General features: G+C 38.3%; 1 protein-coding gene across 1 annotated transcript in view; it reads right to left on the bottom strand.

The window, feature by feature from the left end:
- The window catches only part of si:dkey-112m2.1 (transmembrane protein 132C), a 241,789-nt gene that overhangs the window by 30,141 nt on the left and 194,207 nt on the right, over positions 1-17,441 (bottom strand). Inside the window, exon 5 of the mRNA XM_011481983.4 lies at positions 8,989-9,178. Coding sequence (XP_011480285.1) covers positions 8,989-9,178 — 190 coding nt within the window. The remainder of the gene's footprint in view (positions 1-8,988; positions 9,179-17,441) is intronic.

The raw sequence follows: 17,441 nt of genomic DNA, 5'->3' as shown, positions 1-17,441 counted from the left end.
TCATTAGGTCATTTACTTTTGGTTCTCTTCACTCCTTGTTCAAATGGATAGTCCATCAGCAATCAAACTGTGACTAAACCTCATCAGAGTTCACTTTCAAGTATGACCGAGCATTACCGTTTACAGGCAGATTAGAGTTTGTCTGTTCAACCCAGACTACAATGGAGATGAGCCAAACCAAGACAACTACCTGAGGACGTAGTGCAGTTTTAGAATGCCGATGTGAATGTGCGCAAAAGCCTCAACCTTCCCTTAATGATTTGATTTTTCTTAGATTGGATAAACATCCCTGACCTAAATTCCTCCTACGTCCTGTGCAGAACCAGTCGTACCCATTAAGTTCATTTAAAAAAATTAAAATCTACATTTCTCTTACAAGTTTTATCCCCAATACATTGCCTCTTTCTTTCCTAGCCAACATAACATGGGAACATCACACCATCCATATAGCTGGAGATAAAATGAAAGCTAAAGGAGAGGAATCAACAACTCCAGTGATGAGATTTTTTTCCCCTCCACTTATTCCAGAAAAGAGTGATACAACAGCAGGGGAGAGCTGTGCTCTTACAATGTAATCTTTTTATGGTTATACGTAGCTTGGGAAAAAGGCACAGTGGCCAAGTTATTCTGCATTCTTATGCTGGAGTCTGAGAGGAGCCAGAGCAAGGTGCTGATAACTGAAATCACAAGAATGCGACCAAGCAAAGAGGAGAGAAAAGGCGTATTTTTTTCTCCCTAAGGTGAAAAATATGTTTTTCATGGAAGCAGCAGAAGGACCAAAATGACAAGATGTCAAGAAAATGATCATTTAGGAAAATTCCGTTTTAAAACGGTGTATAATGAACATGATTACATGTTTATTTGGGATGAAATAGAAGTTGCACCTCCACTAGAATCCTCCTGCTGTGTTCAGGTATGAGGTATCATGATTGATTGTGAAATCCTGAAATGCAGTGATTAATGCGCTACTCATTAATTACATATCGATTCATAACTTTTAGGTCTGACTATTTGCTGGGAAAAGCTATCATTTACTGGCATCTCTAAAGACTTCCGATTAAATTAAATATTTTGAGTCTGGTTTTTTTCTTGCCATTTTCCCAGTTTAACATTAAAGGCGTAAATGCTGCATCAGCAGTGATGGTCTGTTGTCTCTTGTAAAGCCTTTTTGTATTCTGCAGACTTCGCTCCTGTTCCTGGTGGACGTTTGATTAAGAAAAACAAAGGACTTTACTGTGCTCGGTCTTGGCTCCTAGCTGGGGGAGGGGGGGGGGGGGGGGACTCTGAAACCAGATTTAGAAGGTTAAGGTTGGGGGGGAGACGAGAGTGAGTGAAGGCACATCAGTGGGAAATAAACAAACAACAACAAGTGACAGAATGCACTGGCGCAGTATCAAAGTAAAGCCAAATTGGCAGAATGTGTGTCTTGGACGCTGAAAAAAGGTGAGACACTCGTTGGACTGATGAAGTGACATTTCTTTGTGGGTCTGTTGTTCAGATCATGTGCACAAGTGTGTGTTATTGGTCCAGCGCAATTAATTTCCTTCTTTTAGCACGAAGTGATACTGCATATCATCATCCAATCAGAAAGGTCCCATAGTGCCTATCTTTCTGATTTCTTATTGCATTTCTTTTTCAAACATTTGATTTAGACTTCTGAAATTTCCTTTTGTTTTCTGAAATGTTTCATTTTTGTTTTGTCCAATTTTTTACATCTTTTTTTAAAAATATAATTTTTGCAAGTTTTTCTTTTGCTTTTTTATTTATTGTTGTTCTCTTTAATATGACTTTGCACTGAGTGAATTGTTGGTGTGATTTGCATTTTAGGGCCACCGTAGTTATGTATGCTGAGGACAGCTTATTGCTTTTTAGTCGGATTAGGTAAGAATGTACAACATTTATTTAGATAGAGAAACAGTAAAAGGAACCACAAATATAGATATATAGAAATATACAAAAATATACAAAAAGTAAGAATGTTAATAAATCCAAAGTAAAAAAAAATATAGCCATTTTGTCATCTTTTACTGTTACAACAGGGGGTTCTGGATCTTCTAACACGCTAGGTGTGCATTTGTTTATACCCCCTTTTAAAATTTGGGCTAAACTTTATTTAAATTGATTACATTTGTATCCCTTTTTTTGTTGGATTGGACGTAAAAAAAGAAGAGGACAGAAGGGAGGGATGTTGGAGACAGGGGGTAAGGTCACAGAAGAAAGGGGGAAGAGGGGAGTTCTGTAGTCTGTAAGATGACTAGAGAAGTGGTGGGGGGCTACAATCATTAAGCAACAAGATGCTGGAGGAATATCATCATGACTGTCAAAAGGGATGGGGCCTGTCTACACACGTACTCAATTGTTACAAAAATACCTGTTGGCTCCAAAGATCTTCACATACAATCATGTCAACATGTGCAACTGCTGTACAGTTCACACGCACATATGCATACAAACTTACACATGAAGCTTTTCAATCTGTCACACATATTTGTGCAAAAGTGACCTGACCCCTCTGCTCAGGTGGATGTTTATGTTCCACTGAGGTGGATGATGGAATGCAAGAAGAGGGAAAGTGCTCGGCCGTCCCCCACACCAAGACCCCCGCCGAAGCGGTAGCGGTAGCCAGGGCCCCCCCAACACCGGCATTGTTTAGCAGATAGAGGTAATCCACATGCATGCACTCCTTGTGCATGCAAGTGGATTTTTTTTGGGATCTTCCAGATTCCTCCCATAGTCTTGATACAAGCTTCATAGGAGACCCCAGATTGGTCCCTAAGTTAACACCGGGCATGTAAAGCGAGTTCAAGAATACACTGAAAGCCCTGGACTGTCGCTATCTAATACTAGCAGATGTCAGCCACCTGTAGCTGGAAAAGGCATGGTGCGAAATGTCAAACTGGTACTTATGAACTTAGACATCTAAAACACACATATATATGCATTTACATAGACATTTCATTGGAAGTGGTCGCTTAAACACGCTTTGCAGAAGGCAGTGTGAACGTAGCTTATGGTTTATGACCTTTAATTGATTGGCGAACTATCCAGGGTGTACCCCACTTTTGCAAGGGAGTAGCTGGGACAGGCTCCAGCAACCCTGTGACCCTAAACAAGACTAAGGCAGGTTTAGGGGAATTGATGGATGGCTTAGGGAACTACTTAATTATTCTTAACTTGGTTGGATGGTTAATTAATGTTTTTTTTTTTTTTAAGTTTGTTTGCATTATGCTTTTTATTTTAGCATCCCCTTATGGTGAACTCATACAAAGGAAATCAATCTGACAGCCTTGTGGTCAAGTCAAACAACACTGAAGACATTTTCTGTTTTAGTTCCCTGTCTTTTGCCGTTTCTTACCAGGGAAAGACGATCAGAGACATGAATGACAAACAAACCTAATTTAAAGCTCAATTCTTAAGGGGTCAGTTCAGAGAATCAATGCTTTTAAATTTCACAGGAGAAGGATGGAGCAGTCATCTACAGACCTGCAAACACATGAAGAAACATCCATGAAATAAGCTTTCATGCGCATTACAGCTGCACATGCAGATGGACGGCTCTGTGCAGTGATCACTTGGAATGCCGGCGGATATCTGCACTGCACATCCTATTATTGCTCTGTCAGTCAATTTTAAATTCTGCTCTCGACAAGAAGACAATGTGATTGATGGCCGCCTCGTGCAGGACCAGTTCGGGTGACACTCTAGGACAGTGAGCAAACAATATATTTAAGGAGCCATTTATTTTGTGTTTAATTCACATGCAGCGCGGAGGACGCAGCTTGTTATGAATTGTGTCATCCTTATTGCCTCACTATATCACCATCTGTCAAACTCTCGGTGCTGAATATTAATGGAGAATGTAACATTTGACCTAAATAAAACAACTTAAGACAAAGAAAGTGACCAAAAAACAAAAAGAGTGTGACGCTTCTTGTTAATAGCAGTGATTAAAATGATTTAGGACTGAGAAGCTCATGTTATTAAGTCTGAAAACGAGTTGGTTTCAGAGGGAATGACAAAAAATGCTAATGATAGCATTTGGGGTGTACTGTAAAGAGCTAAGGGGGCCACATTGACTGTCTCTTCTAATGAGAGAACAGAGAGGCACAGCGCAGCAAGAGAGAGATCAAAAATTCATGGGAGGATGCGGTAAAAGTGGCACACTTATGGCTGGCAGGTCCTCTGTCTTTTGAGCTTGGTGATGAGACACTTTCAGTTTCCCTCAACCTCGTTACATACAGGTCAGATTAGATACGTTATAACTGTTTGTCTCAGTTTAAACAAAACACTATAGAAAAACTATGTTTAAGGGCTCTCTTATGCCAAAAGGGCAAAAGTGTTCACTTTATGTGTGTGTATTTGTGTGTGATTGAGAGCAGGGTACAGATAAGGCTGTCGGGTAAGCTGTGATGTGCAGGCCACAAAATAGAGAAACAAACGCAGCCACTCATCAAGTTACAACTGCAGTCCCCTGTTTGCCTCCCATTACTGTGTGAAAGGAAATAGGGTTAATGCAATACTGTCTTATCTTATTTTAGCTCACGTGCAACAAAATATTTTAAAAATAAAAATTCAATAAAACGCAACATCTGGTCAAAAGCAGTATAATCAAAAATACAGAACTCAGCACCACGAGGTCTTACAAGGACCAGAGGGTTTTGAAATCGCTGCATTGGCTCCCTGTGCGTTTCAGGATTGATTTGAAAGTTCTCTTAATGGTTTACAAATGTCTGTTTTGGTTTTGGGCCTTTTTATTTAGATGATTTGGTATTAAGAGATAAACCCTCACTGACCTCCGGCACTGGCCTCTTAGTTGTTCCTAAGGTGAGGACCAAAATGCATGTTAAAGCCTCGTTCCACCATTATGGTTCTTGCATGTGGAACAGCCTGCCGCACAGCCTTAGAGACCTTACAGGTTTTTAAGAGGATGCTCAAAACCCACCTTTTTGATCTAGTTTTAACATAACTTTTGTAATTGTTTAATTTGATCTTTTCTTTTTATTTTTTATTTTATTTGAATGATTTATAGTTAATTATTATTTTAATATACTACCCATTTTAATATTATTAATATATTCACAATATTTTACGGTATGTTTTAATCATTTTTAATGCTTTTTTAACTACTTCCTCACAGGGATCCATTATCTTGGGCACCGCCGGCTCCGCCTGTTGGGAGGCTGTTGTTGCGGTGCTTGTTCTCTTTGGAACGGCTGGGTTCCCACTCTGTGGTCAAAAACTGTAGAGTGGGCCCTGCACTGCCCTGTGTTGGGCGGGCGCTAATGATGACCCTTGTGGCTGGGCTGGGCCTTGCAATAAAAGGATCCCCATAATATTACTTATACAAAATAGTACAAAGCCAGACACTTTTCTTAGAACTGCAGTTCTAAAGTCTTTGTTCCTTTTTATACATAAGGGGTATTTTGGGGGAACTGGGTGGGTGGAGGGAGGAACCTCGGGAGGAAGGGCAGCTAAATTTGTGTAAATGTCCTGGTTTCTTTATCTGTGAGTATTTTATTTGCTTTCGTGTAGAGTGCTTCATGTTTCAAATGAATGAAAAGTCTTATATAAATGAATAAAGTTCTAAAGAAGTGAGTATTATTTGGCCACAGTCTTTCTTTACAGACAAGCACTTCAAAGTTCAAAGGATAAATAGTTTCAATAAAAACATTCCTAAGTAGTTGTAGAATTATATTAAATTACACTTTATGATATGAAACTATATTAATGTCGAACTGAATTCAATGTTTAGTTTAACATTTTATAGGACACAATCTGTTTTTAGAACATAAAAGTGCACATTTAGCAAAATGACTAAAACCATAATTTCTTCTCGTATTAAATGAACTTGACATTTTTTGAATATAAAGTATTCAATCTTACTCATATTGTATTCTAAATTATTTAGGAATATCTAATATATATATTTAAAAGACAAATTTGGAGAAAACATTTAGACAGCTTTGTTACTCACTTGTCTCAGTAATAGAAAGCACTTCTTCTATCCATTTTTTATATGAATGTGTACTAGCGGAAAAGAAAGGATGTTTAATTACTCTTATCTCTTTGCTGCATGAATGATTTTCATTTCACTTTTCAAAAAGCAATTAAACATCAGTTTATCCTGTTTACAGAGTCTGTATTACAATCCAATTGTTCTGAGGCTATTCACTAATTCATCAACATTTGGGATGTTCAAATGTAAATGTAATCTGTCATTCAGGGAGCAAAGGTGTACGTTAACCAGGGTGTTATGAGGCCACTGAAAAGCACATTTTTTTCCATTAAAGTCAGAGGCTAGACTTGGGCCCAACATTTTATATTATCTCGTAAACAAGATAACATTTGTTTACATTATAGGTGCAGAGTTAGGGCCAATGCACTATTTTGACTACCATGTATAATTTCTCCTCCATGATAGATTTACAAATGTTTGCCACTTCCGTTAATTAAATAGCCCATATCATGCTTTTCTTAGGTCCTTCTCTAAACTATATCCATATATATGATAATATATTATCTTTGGCTCACTAAAGAACGATTTTTTAATGAAAAGCATGCTATTTTTGCAGCTCATTTTACAATCCGGAAGTAAGACGACTTGATCTCTGAGGCACAGGCTTTTGCTCCCTGTGGCTGCTGCCCATTTCATGACGACAACCTAGAGCTGGCCTCGGCAGCGTTTCTGCATTTTACCCACGAAAAACAAAAATATTTGAGCTTTTGCAAAGATGGATATGTATATTGTGGAGCCTTGCAAAAGTGTTTTTGACAATCACTGCGGAGAAGGTGTGTGGGTTGGCCGGGGGGTGGTGCCTGCAGCGCAGACTTTTCCTGTAAGGGGCTGTTCCCCCCACTTTCACTTTTATAGAAGGGGCTGGTGCTCAGAGCGCAGGTCTTTAGAGAAATACTCAGAAATGTGTGAATGGATCAAAGTACCACTTTTGAGTTGTTTTTTGTGATGAATTAACATTTAAATATACTTAACTCTTTAACTTGACATAGAAACTTGCGAAGCGACACATGAGAGTGAGTTTTGAATGTAGAAGCGCGAAACCCACACATGCATAGACTTTTCATTAAAAGTGTCCGCTGACATGCACGTTGCAGAAGCCGGTGTGAATGTAGCTTTGAACTAGCTTGAATTTTGACCAATCAGAGACTGTGATTTGGTAGTGACGTGCTGTCCCGTTTAATTTATGCAAGTGCCAACCTTTCAACCTTTTAAAAATTGATCATGAAGGAGAAATGAATAATTGCAGTCTGTTCCCTGATGGAATTAGATGACACAAAGTCTTTCATAGACAGATAGAGCTGTGAAAGAAATAACCTGGAGTGAGATTCACAAGATTTGTACTGCTTCAAAATCTTGCACCAAGCCTCTTCCAACTGTAGGTGACAGACATGGGCTACTTTCAGGTAGTCCAGTGTGAATAGAATATGCTACATGTGGTTTCAAGAAAGCGTTGAGTTAGACTTGTAAATCTATGTATTTTCTGCTCCTTATGCTGCTAAAAATGACTTCTTTGCTCGTGCTGAACGGCTCCATGGCTTATCAAGCTTCAAAACTTCTTAACAAGTTCAAAAACATCACCCAGCTTATTTGTTTTACATCTGTGAAAAGCAATTATAATTCCATTCTATATGTAAAGCAAAGTATAAGAAAGTTGTAATATCATTCCAATAAAATAAAAGCCCCCTACCCTTTGACAAATATCACAGTAAAAAGCAAAAAGTGTTGCCAAGCAAAAAGTTAAGATGTTATCCCTGTATATATACACATACTATTTCCACCATTTTGCTCGTACTTTCAATATATTAGTATTGACAGAGAGGACATATGCATTGCAGGTTGTGTGTCGACTCTACACATCAGCATAATATTACATGAAAGAACTTGAATAATTCAACAGAAGGCTGGTTTGAGTACATGTGCGTTACTCTGTTAGCATATGTAAGGGGCGGGGGTCATCCTGGCAGTACAAATGTATGCAGAGATGAACAGATAAGGGATTTCTTAACACAATAAAAGATACATTATATTTTCTTATTTAACCGGTCACTAAATAGCTAAACATTTGAGGTCCCCAATAGGAGCTTAGCAAATCTTAAAAAGTAAACCACTTTATAACCATTTCCTTAAGCATTCATTTTGGGCTATACTAGGGGTGTAACGTTGCGCTAAAATCTCAATTCAGTTCAGTTCAGGATTTCGTAGGGCTCGGTTCGGTACATTTCGGTTCGGTGCTGCTGTTTAACAAATCTGGCTGATATGAACTGCTATTTTATGAACTTATGAATTTTTTTTTCCCTTTATGGATGCTGACAACAAAGCCAAAGTGTTCCCACACAGGAGAGCGTAAGGAGATGGGGGGGGGGGGGGGGGGTCCTCATCTCTGGCCTCGCGTCTGCATTAGCCATATGTTGACACGCTTACTGTGCGTCCCTTAATAGTGTCTCAGAGGAAACTCACGGCTAACATTAGTTCCGCCTCGGTGCAAAGTTAATACTGTGGCAGCCACTAAGACTTATGGGAAGTGTGAAATCTTGAGGGTTGAATTCTTCACCATAACTTAGAGAGCTGTGAGGAGAAGTAAGGTTCATGTTGTTACGCTGTTCATGTCTGTTCATAATTAATGGGTTTTAATACCGGAAAGGAGATGGAGCAACCAACTTGACCGTCTATTCCTCCCTCTTGGAGACTGTGACAGCGTGTGAGGAGTATGGGTCAACGCAGCTAGGCAATTGTCAGCTCGGCTCTCGTCTCTCCACCACGAGTGACAAACCAGCTGGATCAAAAAACGGTCCAGCAGTAAACCGAACCAAAACTGCCGTACCGAAAAGGTTCGGTTCAACTATGTGTATCGTTACACCCCTAATTGCTACTCATTTCCCCAACTTTATCCCCAGAGCTTATCTTGGCCTCAATGTAGCTGCAGATAACATTGATGGACACTATAGTGCTTCTGCTGGGAGATTGTTGCTCACCATTGCCAGTGGCACAATCCCACCAAGGTCCTGCGGTGCCAGACGGATTAGGGTCTGCACCTCGGTGGTCAGGGTGCGGGTGAGTGGATACTCCACCTGCCACGTCACCTCCCGTACCCCCTGATTCATCATCAGGCCGTTCACTTCCAGGTCTACCTGCAGCACTTTCTGGTATCCCACAGCCTCCACTCTGCAACAAGGAGAAGGACAAATGTTCAGTCTGGGGAGGGTTTGCATATATCAACATAAACTGCGATTTAACATTAAGTTATTCAACTTCAAAAGTCAAGACTTAATACTTATTGAAAGCAGGGAAAAAGAAAAAGAACTGTTTGTGTTAAAATGTAACTCAATATTGTAATCTACCTAAAAAAATTGCACAAGTAAGAACATAAGGTGTTTATGTTTTGTGTAGATTTTGAACAGTTTACACTTTATTTAAAATACCAAAAAAATCTCATCGCTGCACCATTGAAATTCATTCTTTGATCTCCACTGAACCAATATGTTATAGAAAAAAAAACAATTTATTTTTCTTATTGCAATGTGGAGCGTCGGCTGCAAAGATTGCCAAAGCCAAGCAAATAATTCTCCGTCAGCTGATGGAGATGCAAACAAAGCAGAAAAACAATGAAAGCAAAATAATGTCCTCCAAATAATCTTCCAAACTGATTTGATTTACTGCATGCATGGTTTGATGAAGTCTTTCCCTTAGGTGTCAAATTCAAAACAAACTGCAAAAACACTTTTTGCAACAAACAAACACAGGTACACGGGACAGAAAACCTCAACTAATGCTAAAGCTCTTAATGGGAATTTTAGGTAGAAAAAAACAGCAATATTTGAATATATGTAAAAAGAATATTTGAACATTTTTAATATATTTCATATTATAAACTTTCTGATTTTTGTTTTGAGTGTTAAACAATTAATGCAAACATGGAGGCTTCAAACTCAGCAGGAGAAGACTCTTGAATATATTTTTGCCGTGCATGCATTGAAGCCTTCCCTCTATGTTCACACTTCAGACACTAGCTTCAAAGTGCAAACTTAAGGGAGCACTGCTGATGAAAACGATACAGAAAACTGTTAGGGAGGCTGGAAGGCAATGTGGGCGAAAGGGCTGCAAAACAGTCATTTTTGCTTACTCAGGCATGCTTTTTAGTTTAAGATGGTAATTTTCTGAGCTATTTTCTCCTGTGTTTCTTTGTAAAACTCTAATAGCGGATCTATCTCAAGATGTGATTCACCCAAATTGCAGAATTTGTTTTCAGGTAATCTTTACAGGGAAAAGTTATTCCTTCTAAAATAAATTCAGCCTTTAATCCAAATGGATTTCATTGTTTTTCCTTATGCCAGGACAGTGAGGTTGGCACTATTTGTTTCCATGATTCTAATAGAAAATCATTTTAAAAAGAGAAAAACAATGACTCATTGTTTAGGAATCCTATTAAATGAGTGATAGATTTATCCTGCTGACAGAGCGTAATTCTTTTAGCCAATATTGCTCCTGAAAAACACCTAAAATGTCACATCAGTGGAAAAAAAACAATATTTCCTTTGTACAGTCCTATTCTGATTAAATGCTGCATGCACAGTCCTGCTGTGATAAGTAGCCAGAACTGAAAAAATATGTTTGCAAGCTCACTTAGCATTATTTTGCATCACTAGACGAGAAAACACGCAGTGTTGTCCAACACTAAATGTAGATAAAGTGCTGCTTACTGCAAGGAGGTGACCTTTCTGAGTGTCAGTTACAGCTAATGCTGCGACTACTACTTTGACTTTAGTCTTTTTTTAAATGCCAACCGTGTTGCAACACAGGTACAACTACCGCACGAGTGTGCGCAAACACAAACCCCTTTTCCAAGTTCATTTGATATGCAGGGACATTTGATGCTTTAAATGTGTTTTTTATTTTACACAAATAGACCAACAGCAAGTTTTTACTGCTTCCTGAAACAGAAGGTCATCCAAGAAACATGTGTGTAATGGAGGGAGATTGGTATTTGCAAAGTTTATTCAATTGGCTCAATAAGGTCTTTGACAGCTTCTGTTTCTTAAAAAAATCTTTTAAATCTGATCATTAGAAAATTGAAATAAAAAAGTAAGGTAATTTAGCAGACTTACCCTAGAAAAATCATTTGAATGACTTTTTAGTCTTTTTAACTACTAAACAGAACATGCGTGTAGCTGAGTTTCCACTCCACATATGCGCAAAACGTTATCAAAATTCTAGAAATGTTGAAAAAACACAATTTCGCAATTACACTGTTTCCATAAAATCATAATTATGTAAATAAATACGAACCAACTCACGTGATAAGTCATTCAAAAACATGGATGTGAACAATCCTTTGATTTACAGCAGATATGTTCACATTTCTTCCACGGCACTAGCGCTCATCATCATCTATCAAAGGAGATGTCACCCTCTTATTCAGACCATGGAGCGGCAAACTCCAAACTATGGATAAAGCCATTTTGGGAAATCGTGGTTAATGATTTTATAGAAGAGCTGTGGAACCAACAATTCTGCATGACGCGTTCAAACAATCTAGGTGGGTGTTGGGTTGGTTTTGACGAAGCGCCATGTACCTCCCAAAATCACTTCACCATCAGTAAACGAAACCAGAATGAATCGATATTTAGGGACACTCCTAATTATTATGTCATTTTCTTTAACCTAGAAAAAGTGTGCCTAATAGTGCAGAAAATATGGTAGAAATAGAACACATGCAACAAGCATATCAGATGCTCCATGATGTGCTTGGCTTCCTTATTAATATTTGTTCTATTGCAGCAGATGTTTAATGATGCATTAATATATGTAAATATCATATTTATGTATTAAATAGACATTTAGTGGCTCATATCATGTGAACTCTACATAACTTTTTTCTTATTTTATTATTTATTTGTCATTTTATGTTTGACACAATTATCTCAAATTAATTTTAATATTTTATTGATGATCATTAACTATTATTATTGAGCTTCATAAACAGTAAAACAATAACCTGCATTTTAACCTCTTTCAGCTATTTACTCATCTTATATTACGACTATATGCTTTTATTTATTCTCCTTCTGAGGCAGATATTTGAGCTGCAGTGTTGTTCACTGACTAACATAATCTGTTCTCGGGAAACGCAACTGCAGTGATTATGTAGTTTATGCCCATAGTGTGCAATTACAGCCAAATCAATTATCTTTAACAGTCATGCAGCTCCTACCAATCAGAGCTGTAGCACTGCACAATACAATAGTTCATCTATTCTGCTCTGTCTGTTCTTTTTCCAGTTGTCTTTCTCCATCTTCTCCCTCTGAATGACCTGTAGTTCTAGGCTGCTCTCAACAGAGGGCAGTGCCCCGTCTTTCTCTTGCAGTCCTTCATCAAGCGTGTGCTTGCCGTGATGAATGCCTGCAGTGTAACAACTGGAGGGCTCAAGCTGATTTCTTTTGTGTCCGTTTGAAAACAGAAATGCGCATGTGCTCTTTTCTCAATCTAATACACTCCCCTGGAAGTTCTTGCTTTAGCTACCCTGGGTCGTAAATGGGAAATAAGTCAAAAGGTGGACATATGTACAAAAAATAATAATCAATTGAAATAGATAAAACAAAAACTACGTTTGGATTACACTTTGTCTCGTCCCACAAGTAAATGTGACTAACCGTTGCTTGATCTGCAGCTTTTTTGGCCAACAAATGCAACGGAAATCCATTTTTTAAGAAGCTTTTGAGCTATCTCTGTCAGTTGAATTGTTGGAAAGAGTAGCACAAACAGAAAAATAAATCCACCAAAGAAAAAAAAAAGTACCTTCTTTCAGTCCTAAAAGATACACATTTCAAGCACATCCAAAAAACAGAAAACCTGAGCTTGACAGAAAAGCAACGACAGGAATGAAATACATTTTATATGAAAAAAAGTTGCAAAAAATAGAGCTAGGAAACACAAATCTATGTTAGACAAGAAGACGTGTTTTCCTCCTTTTACTCGTAACACCTCCATTGATGTATGAAAGCATGGTGAGCAAAATAAATATAAAGTTTGCCGTTTCTCCCGCTCAGTAGCCGTTTGGTTAGCACCGATAACAATAATAAGTCAAATAACGGAATCTATAGTCTTGCAAATTGAATGTGTAGCAATAAAGGAAAGAGTGTGAATCTTTATGCATTAGATTAATACATAAAACAGCACTGGAGCGCTGTGACAGAGCCGTTTTTCAGGCAGCAGAGGTCCCGCTGTAAAGGGTAGCGCGGGCTGGCCTTTATTTGTTCACATTGCTGTTGCAGCTTTCTTTGCAAATGAGATTTAGGTTGTTTGATGCATTGTGGGGGGAAAAAAGTAATGTTTGCATAAATGACCAAGCACACAATAGTGTTCTGTGTACTTGTATATTGACCGTGGATTTGACCATGAGTGGGAAAAACACCCAGCGAAAGAAATTACAGACCTGCTGGCAACAGAAAAAAATATCAGCAGATGGAGGAATTGTGCAGACAACAGTAGACACAGCTGCCTTGGCTATAATTGAATCATGACATGTGATAGCGGCAAAAAATAAATAAAAAAAAGATGTGATGGCAGCCAATTGAGCACTTCCTGCTGTCTCCTGTCCTTTCATAAAGAGCCACTTCCAGGTTTAATGTTTCCCGTTTTAGCAACATCCTTTGTTGCAAATGAAAATACATTTTAAAAAAGTGGATAAGAAGAAGACTTCTGCACACACTGTCATCATCTTCATTAAAGTAACAAGCCTTCAGGCAGTTTTGGACATTAATTGTCCAAACAGCCTGCACTGAAGGCTCCATCATGTCATGCACAAATTGAAATGGAAAGCCGAATGCCACATTGCATTCATCAATTCTTTTCCTTTTTTTGTTTTGTTTGTGTTGTCGAGATCACATAACCTATTAAACAAACATGTAAACTGGGATTCTTTATTTAAGAATTTTTGAAACCTCAAATGTTGAAGTCTGTGTTAAAAAAAGGGCCACAAATGACATATTTTAAAGTGCAGCTGTGCACAGGAACTGCATCTGGAGGAAAAGCAGCAGGGTGCAGGGACTTCTTGGAATCTCTGCTGGTTACCATTGGAAAACTAAAAAAGCAAATGGGAGAAGCAGCTTTAACAAATAAACATAAGTCCATTTGCGACCTTAAAATGAATACTTTTTGTTTCCTTTCTTTTTGTGGATAAGTAAAAAGAGGCAAATCTACCTATGCATTTGAAAAAAGCTTCACTACTGAAGCATTCTTTAAAAGAGCCACTCCGATGAAAATCCTGTTTATGACATCTTTTTGTGGTATTTTTCTGATGAAAGAGGACATATTTGAAGAAACTTAATCTCAAAATTACATTTCTGAGTATTTTATTTTTCCAAACTGTTGTGAAAAATAAACACGCTGGACGAAACCAAAAGAGCCCTCCTCTGCCCAGCTTCCCACTGGTGAGGGGAGTGGGCAGCCTTACTCTGAGCCAATGGCCACGCCCACAACTTAGAGGCAAATTTCTAATGAGCTCCTGCCGCTCTGCAGAAAATATGTCCTACAATACAAAACATTTTTTATTATTTTTATTTTTTTGGGCTAAAAATGGCAAAATAATAATAAAAAAAAAACACTGGTAACATTTTTTCCAATAGATCAAAAGATGATCGGAGTGGGTGTTTTAACAAACAAAACATTTTCTTTTATCTCATTTTTTTGAATGCAGCATTTGGCAAATACTTTTTTAGTCTCTTAAAGATACATTAGGAAAATTCATAAGCCGCTAAGTGAATAAATACTGATTTCAATGGCAGCATTGGGTTCTTTTCTTTTTCTTTTAGCTGCAGCACAGTTACAAAGGTCTCCCTTTCCTGGCTGATTCAGGAGGAGTAAGTATAATGAGGTCATTTAGCCTTATGAAGTTGAGGGTCATTAGAATACTATGATTTATAAATCAGGATTTAGTGTAGCAGAAGCCATAATTTGTATGTGTGTGCATCCCTTGGGAGCTCAAGCTCCTCTCTAATGAGTTTCAGTATTTCAGGTCTAACATCAGTCTTTTTCTCCACGATGATGATAATTAGATCTTATTAAACTAGAAGAACTTGCTTCTTGAGACTCTGGATTCTATATGGGTAGCAACAGCAATGCAGAAAATGGGAGTTTAAAGAAAGCGGGGAGAAGCTTGTGTATTAAAGGCAGGCATTCAGGCTGCAGCATCACTGGCAGCAGTGCTGCAGTTGAGGGGAGAGAGAAAAAAAAAGAAGAATCTAAAGGCTAAAGTGATCAGGGCCAAAGGATATTTAAAAAGCTCAAAATATGAGTAATTATACTCGATGGACAGCTCACATGCCAGTTTCTTATATATGACGTTTTTTTGTAAATTATGACTTTTTACTCTGTTTCTAAATGGATATGCTTGTGGAGTGATAAACACTGACATGTGACAGACTGATGATTAAATAACCCATAAAACAAAACAATGTTGAAAGGCTGATGAAATGCAGAATAACCAATTTTTGTGTGAAGGTGATTTCCCATTGGGTCTATCAAACCTTCAACGTCAGCCTGCAGTGTGTCAGTTCAGATTACTTTGCTTTCTCTGCGGGCCTGCAGAGTGCAAAGACAGGGGGGTGGGGGGGATAATAAAACACAGAAAAACAAATATTGCTGTTCTTCCTCAAATTACCTTTTTCCTCTCCCCCATTTTTAGAAGCTGTTACTGTCCTTCATGCTCATTCTGTTACCCGCCTTCACTCATTACCTCTCTGCTGCTTCCCCTGCTTCCCTCCATCCTTTCCTGTCACTCCCTTCTTCTTCAACCTATTTTAAATTTATCATCTGCCTATTTCACATCCCTCCAAAATAGTCTGGAAAATTAGGCGACTCAGGCCTCTTGGCTGAAAACAGATGTGACTCCATTTTTTTTTTTGGCCAGTAATGCATCAGCATCATAAGCTCCTTTGGAGCAAAGATGAAGTTTTCAATGGAAGAAAAAAATTATAAATGTAGGTAAAAGTAAATTATTTAGGTTCTTGAAACAACAACAATGTTGTCTGATAAAATAAAAAGATGGATAAGGAGAGAGAGAGAGAGAAAAAATTTTTTATAAAAAGAATTGCTTAAAAAACCCCACAGCTGCATCTTACATTAAAATGTATGTTTTCTGTACATTTTTTTTGTGTGGTGCGCAGTGTTTTAGTGGTTGGCACTCTCGCCTCACAGTGAGAAGGCCCTGGTTGGGCTGGGTAATCTTTACAATACGGCACTTGTATCTTCTCCCCCGTACCTGTGTGACTTTTCTTCAAGAGCTTCCTCCCACAGTTCAAAAACATGCTTCATAAGTGGATTGGTGACTAAATTGTCCTCTGGGTGTGAATGTGAAAAAAAGTGGTAGACAGTCTAGGGTCTGCCTGGCCCTCACCCTAAAGTAGTGGGGATTAGCTAAAACAACCCCTGTGACCCTCCACTGATGGCGTGATGAATAAAATTTCCAGTCTAAGCTATATTTATACATTTGTAGGTTGATAAAAAGTGGAGCATCGGCTACAACATTTTTTTGAGTTTCTTAAAAGCAAATCGTTTGGGACTATTTTATTAACAAAAAGTTACTTTTTTTTTTTACAGTTTTGGGCTAGTTTTAAACTTAAAGACTTTCAAAGCGTATACTAAAACTAAAACATAGAGGCATTCTCAAAATGAAATGAAAAAGCATTTCTGTTAATCCCTTTTAATGTCAAAATAGATATTTCTAATTGAATTCTGGTACACACTAGAGAACTTTTTGAAAATTAAATGTCAAATATAATGTTCTTTATCATTTTAATTAAGTGACAGAATGATCAGTGTTGAAGTAGAAAAAGTTGTTTGGTGGATCGCTTTTTCATTTTAAATTTTTGAGTCAACAAACGCAGCTTTATCGTGAAAATGAAAAAGTATTTCCGTTATTGACTTTTATTTTGAAATATGAGACACATGGGGCTGCACGGTGACGCAGTGGTTAGCGCTCTTGCCTCAAAGCAAGAAGGCCCCTGGTTCAAGTCCCGGCTGGGGGACATGAAAAATACATCAATGGGGGACCTTTCTGTGTGGAGTTTGCATGTTCTCCCCGTGCATGCGTGGGTTTTCTCCGGGATCTCCGGCTTCCTCCCACTGTCCAAAAACATGCTTCATAGGTTAATTGGCAACTCTAAATTGTCCATAGGTGTTAGTGTGAGAGTGCATGGGTGTGTGATTGTGGATGTTCTACCCTGCGACAGACTGGCGACCTGTCCAGGACATCCCCTGCCTATGCCCAAGTAGCCGGGATAGGCTCCGGCAGCCCCGTGACCCCGAAAGGGACAAAGTGGTACAGAAAATGAATGAATGAATGAATATGAGACACATATGCTTCCATAATTTAACCACTACACCCCATATCTAATTTAGAAATTTTATTGAAAAAAATTGAGTTGCATTT

Source organism: Oryzias latipes, chromosome 12 (genome assembly GCF_053564925.1).
Source record: "Oryzias latipes strain Hd-rR chromosome 12, Olatipes_Hd-rR_3.1".
NCBI classification, from domain to species: domain Eukaryota; kingdom Metazoa; phylum Chordata; class Actinopteri; order Beloniformes; family Adrianichthyidae; genus Oryzias; species Oryzias latipes.
This window is presented reverse-complemented; position numbering and strand designations above follow the sequence as displayed.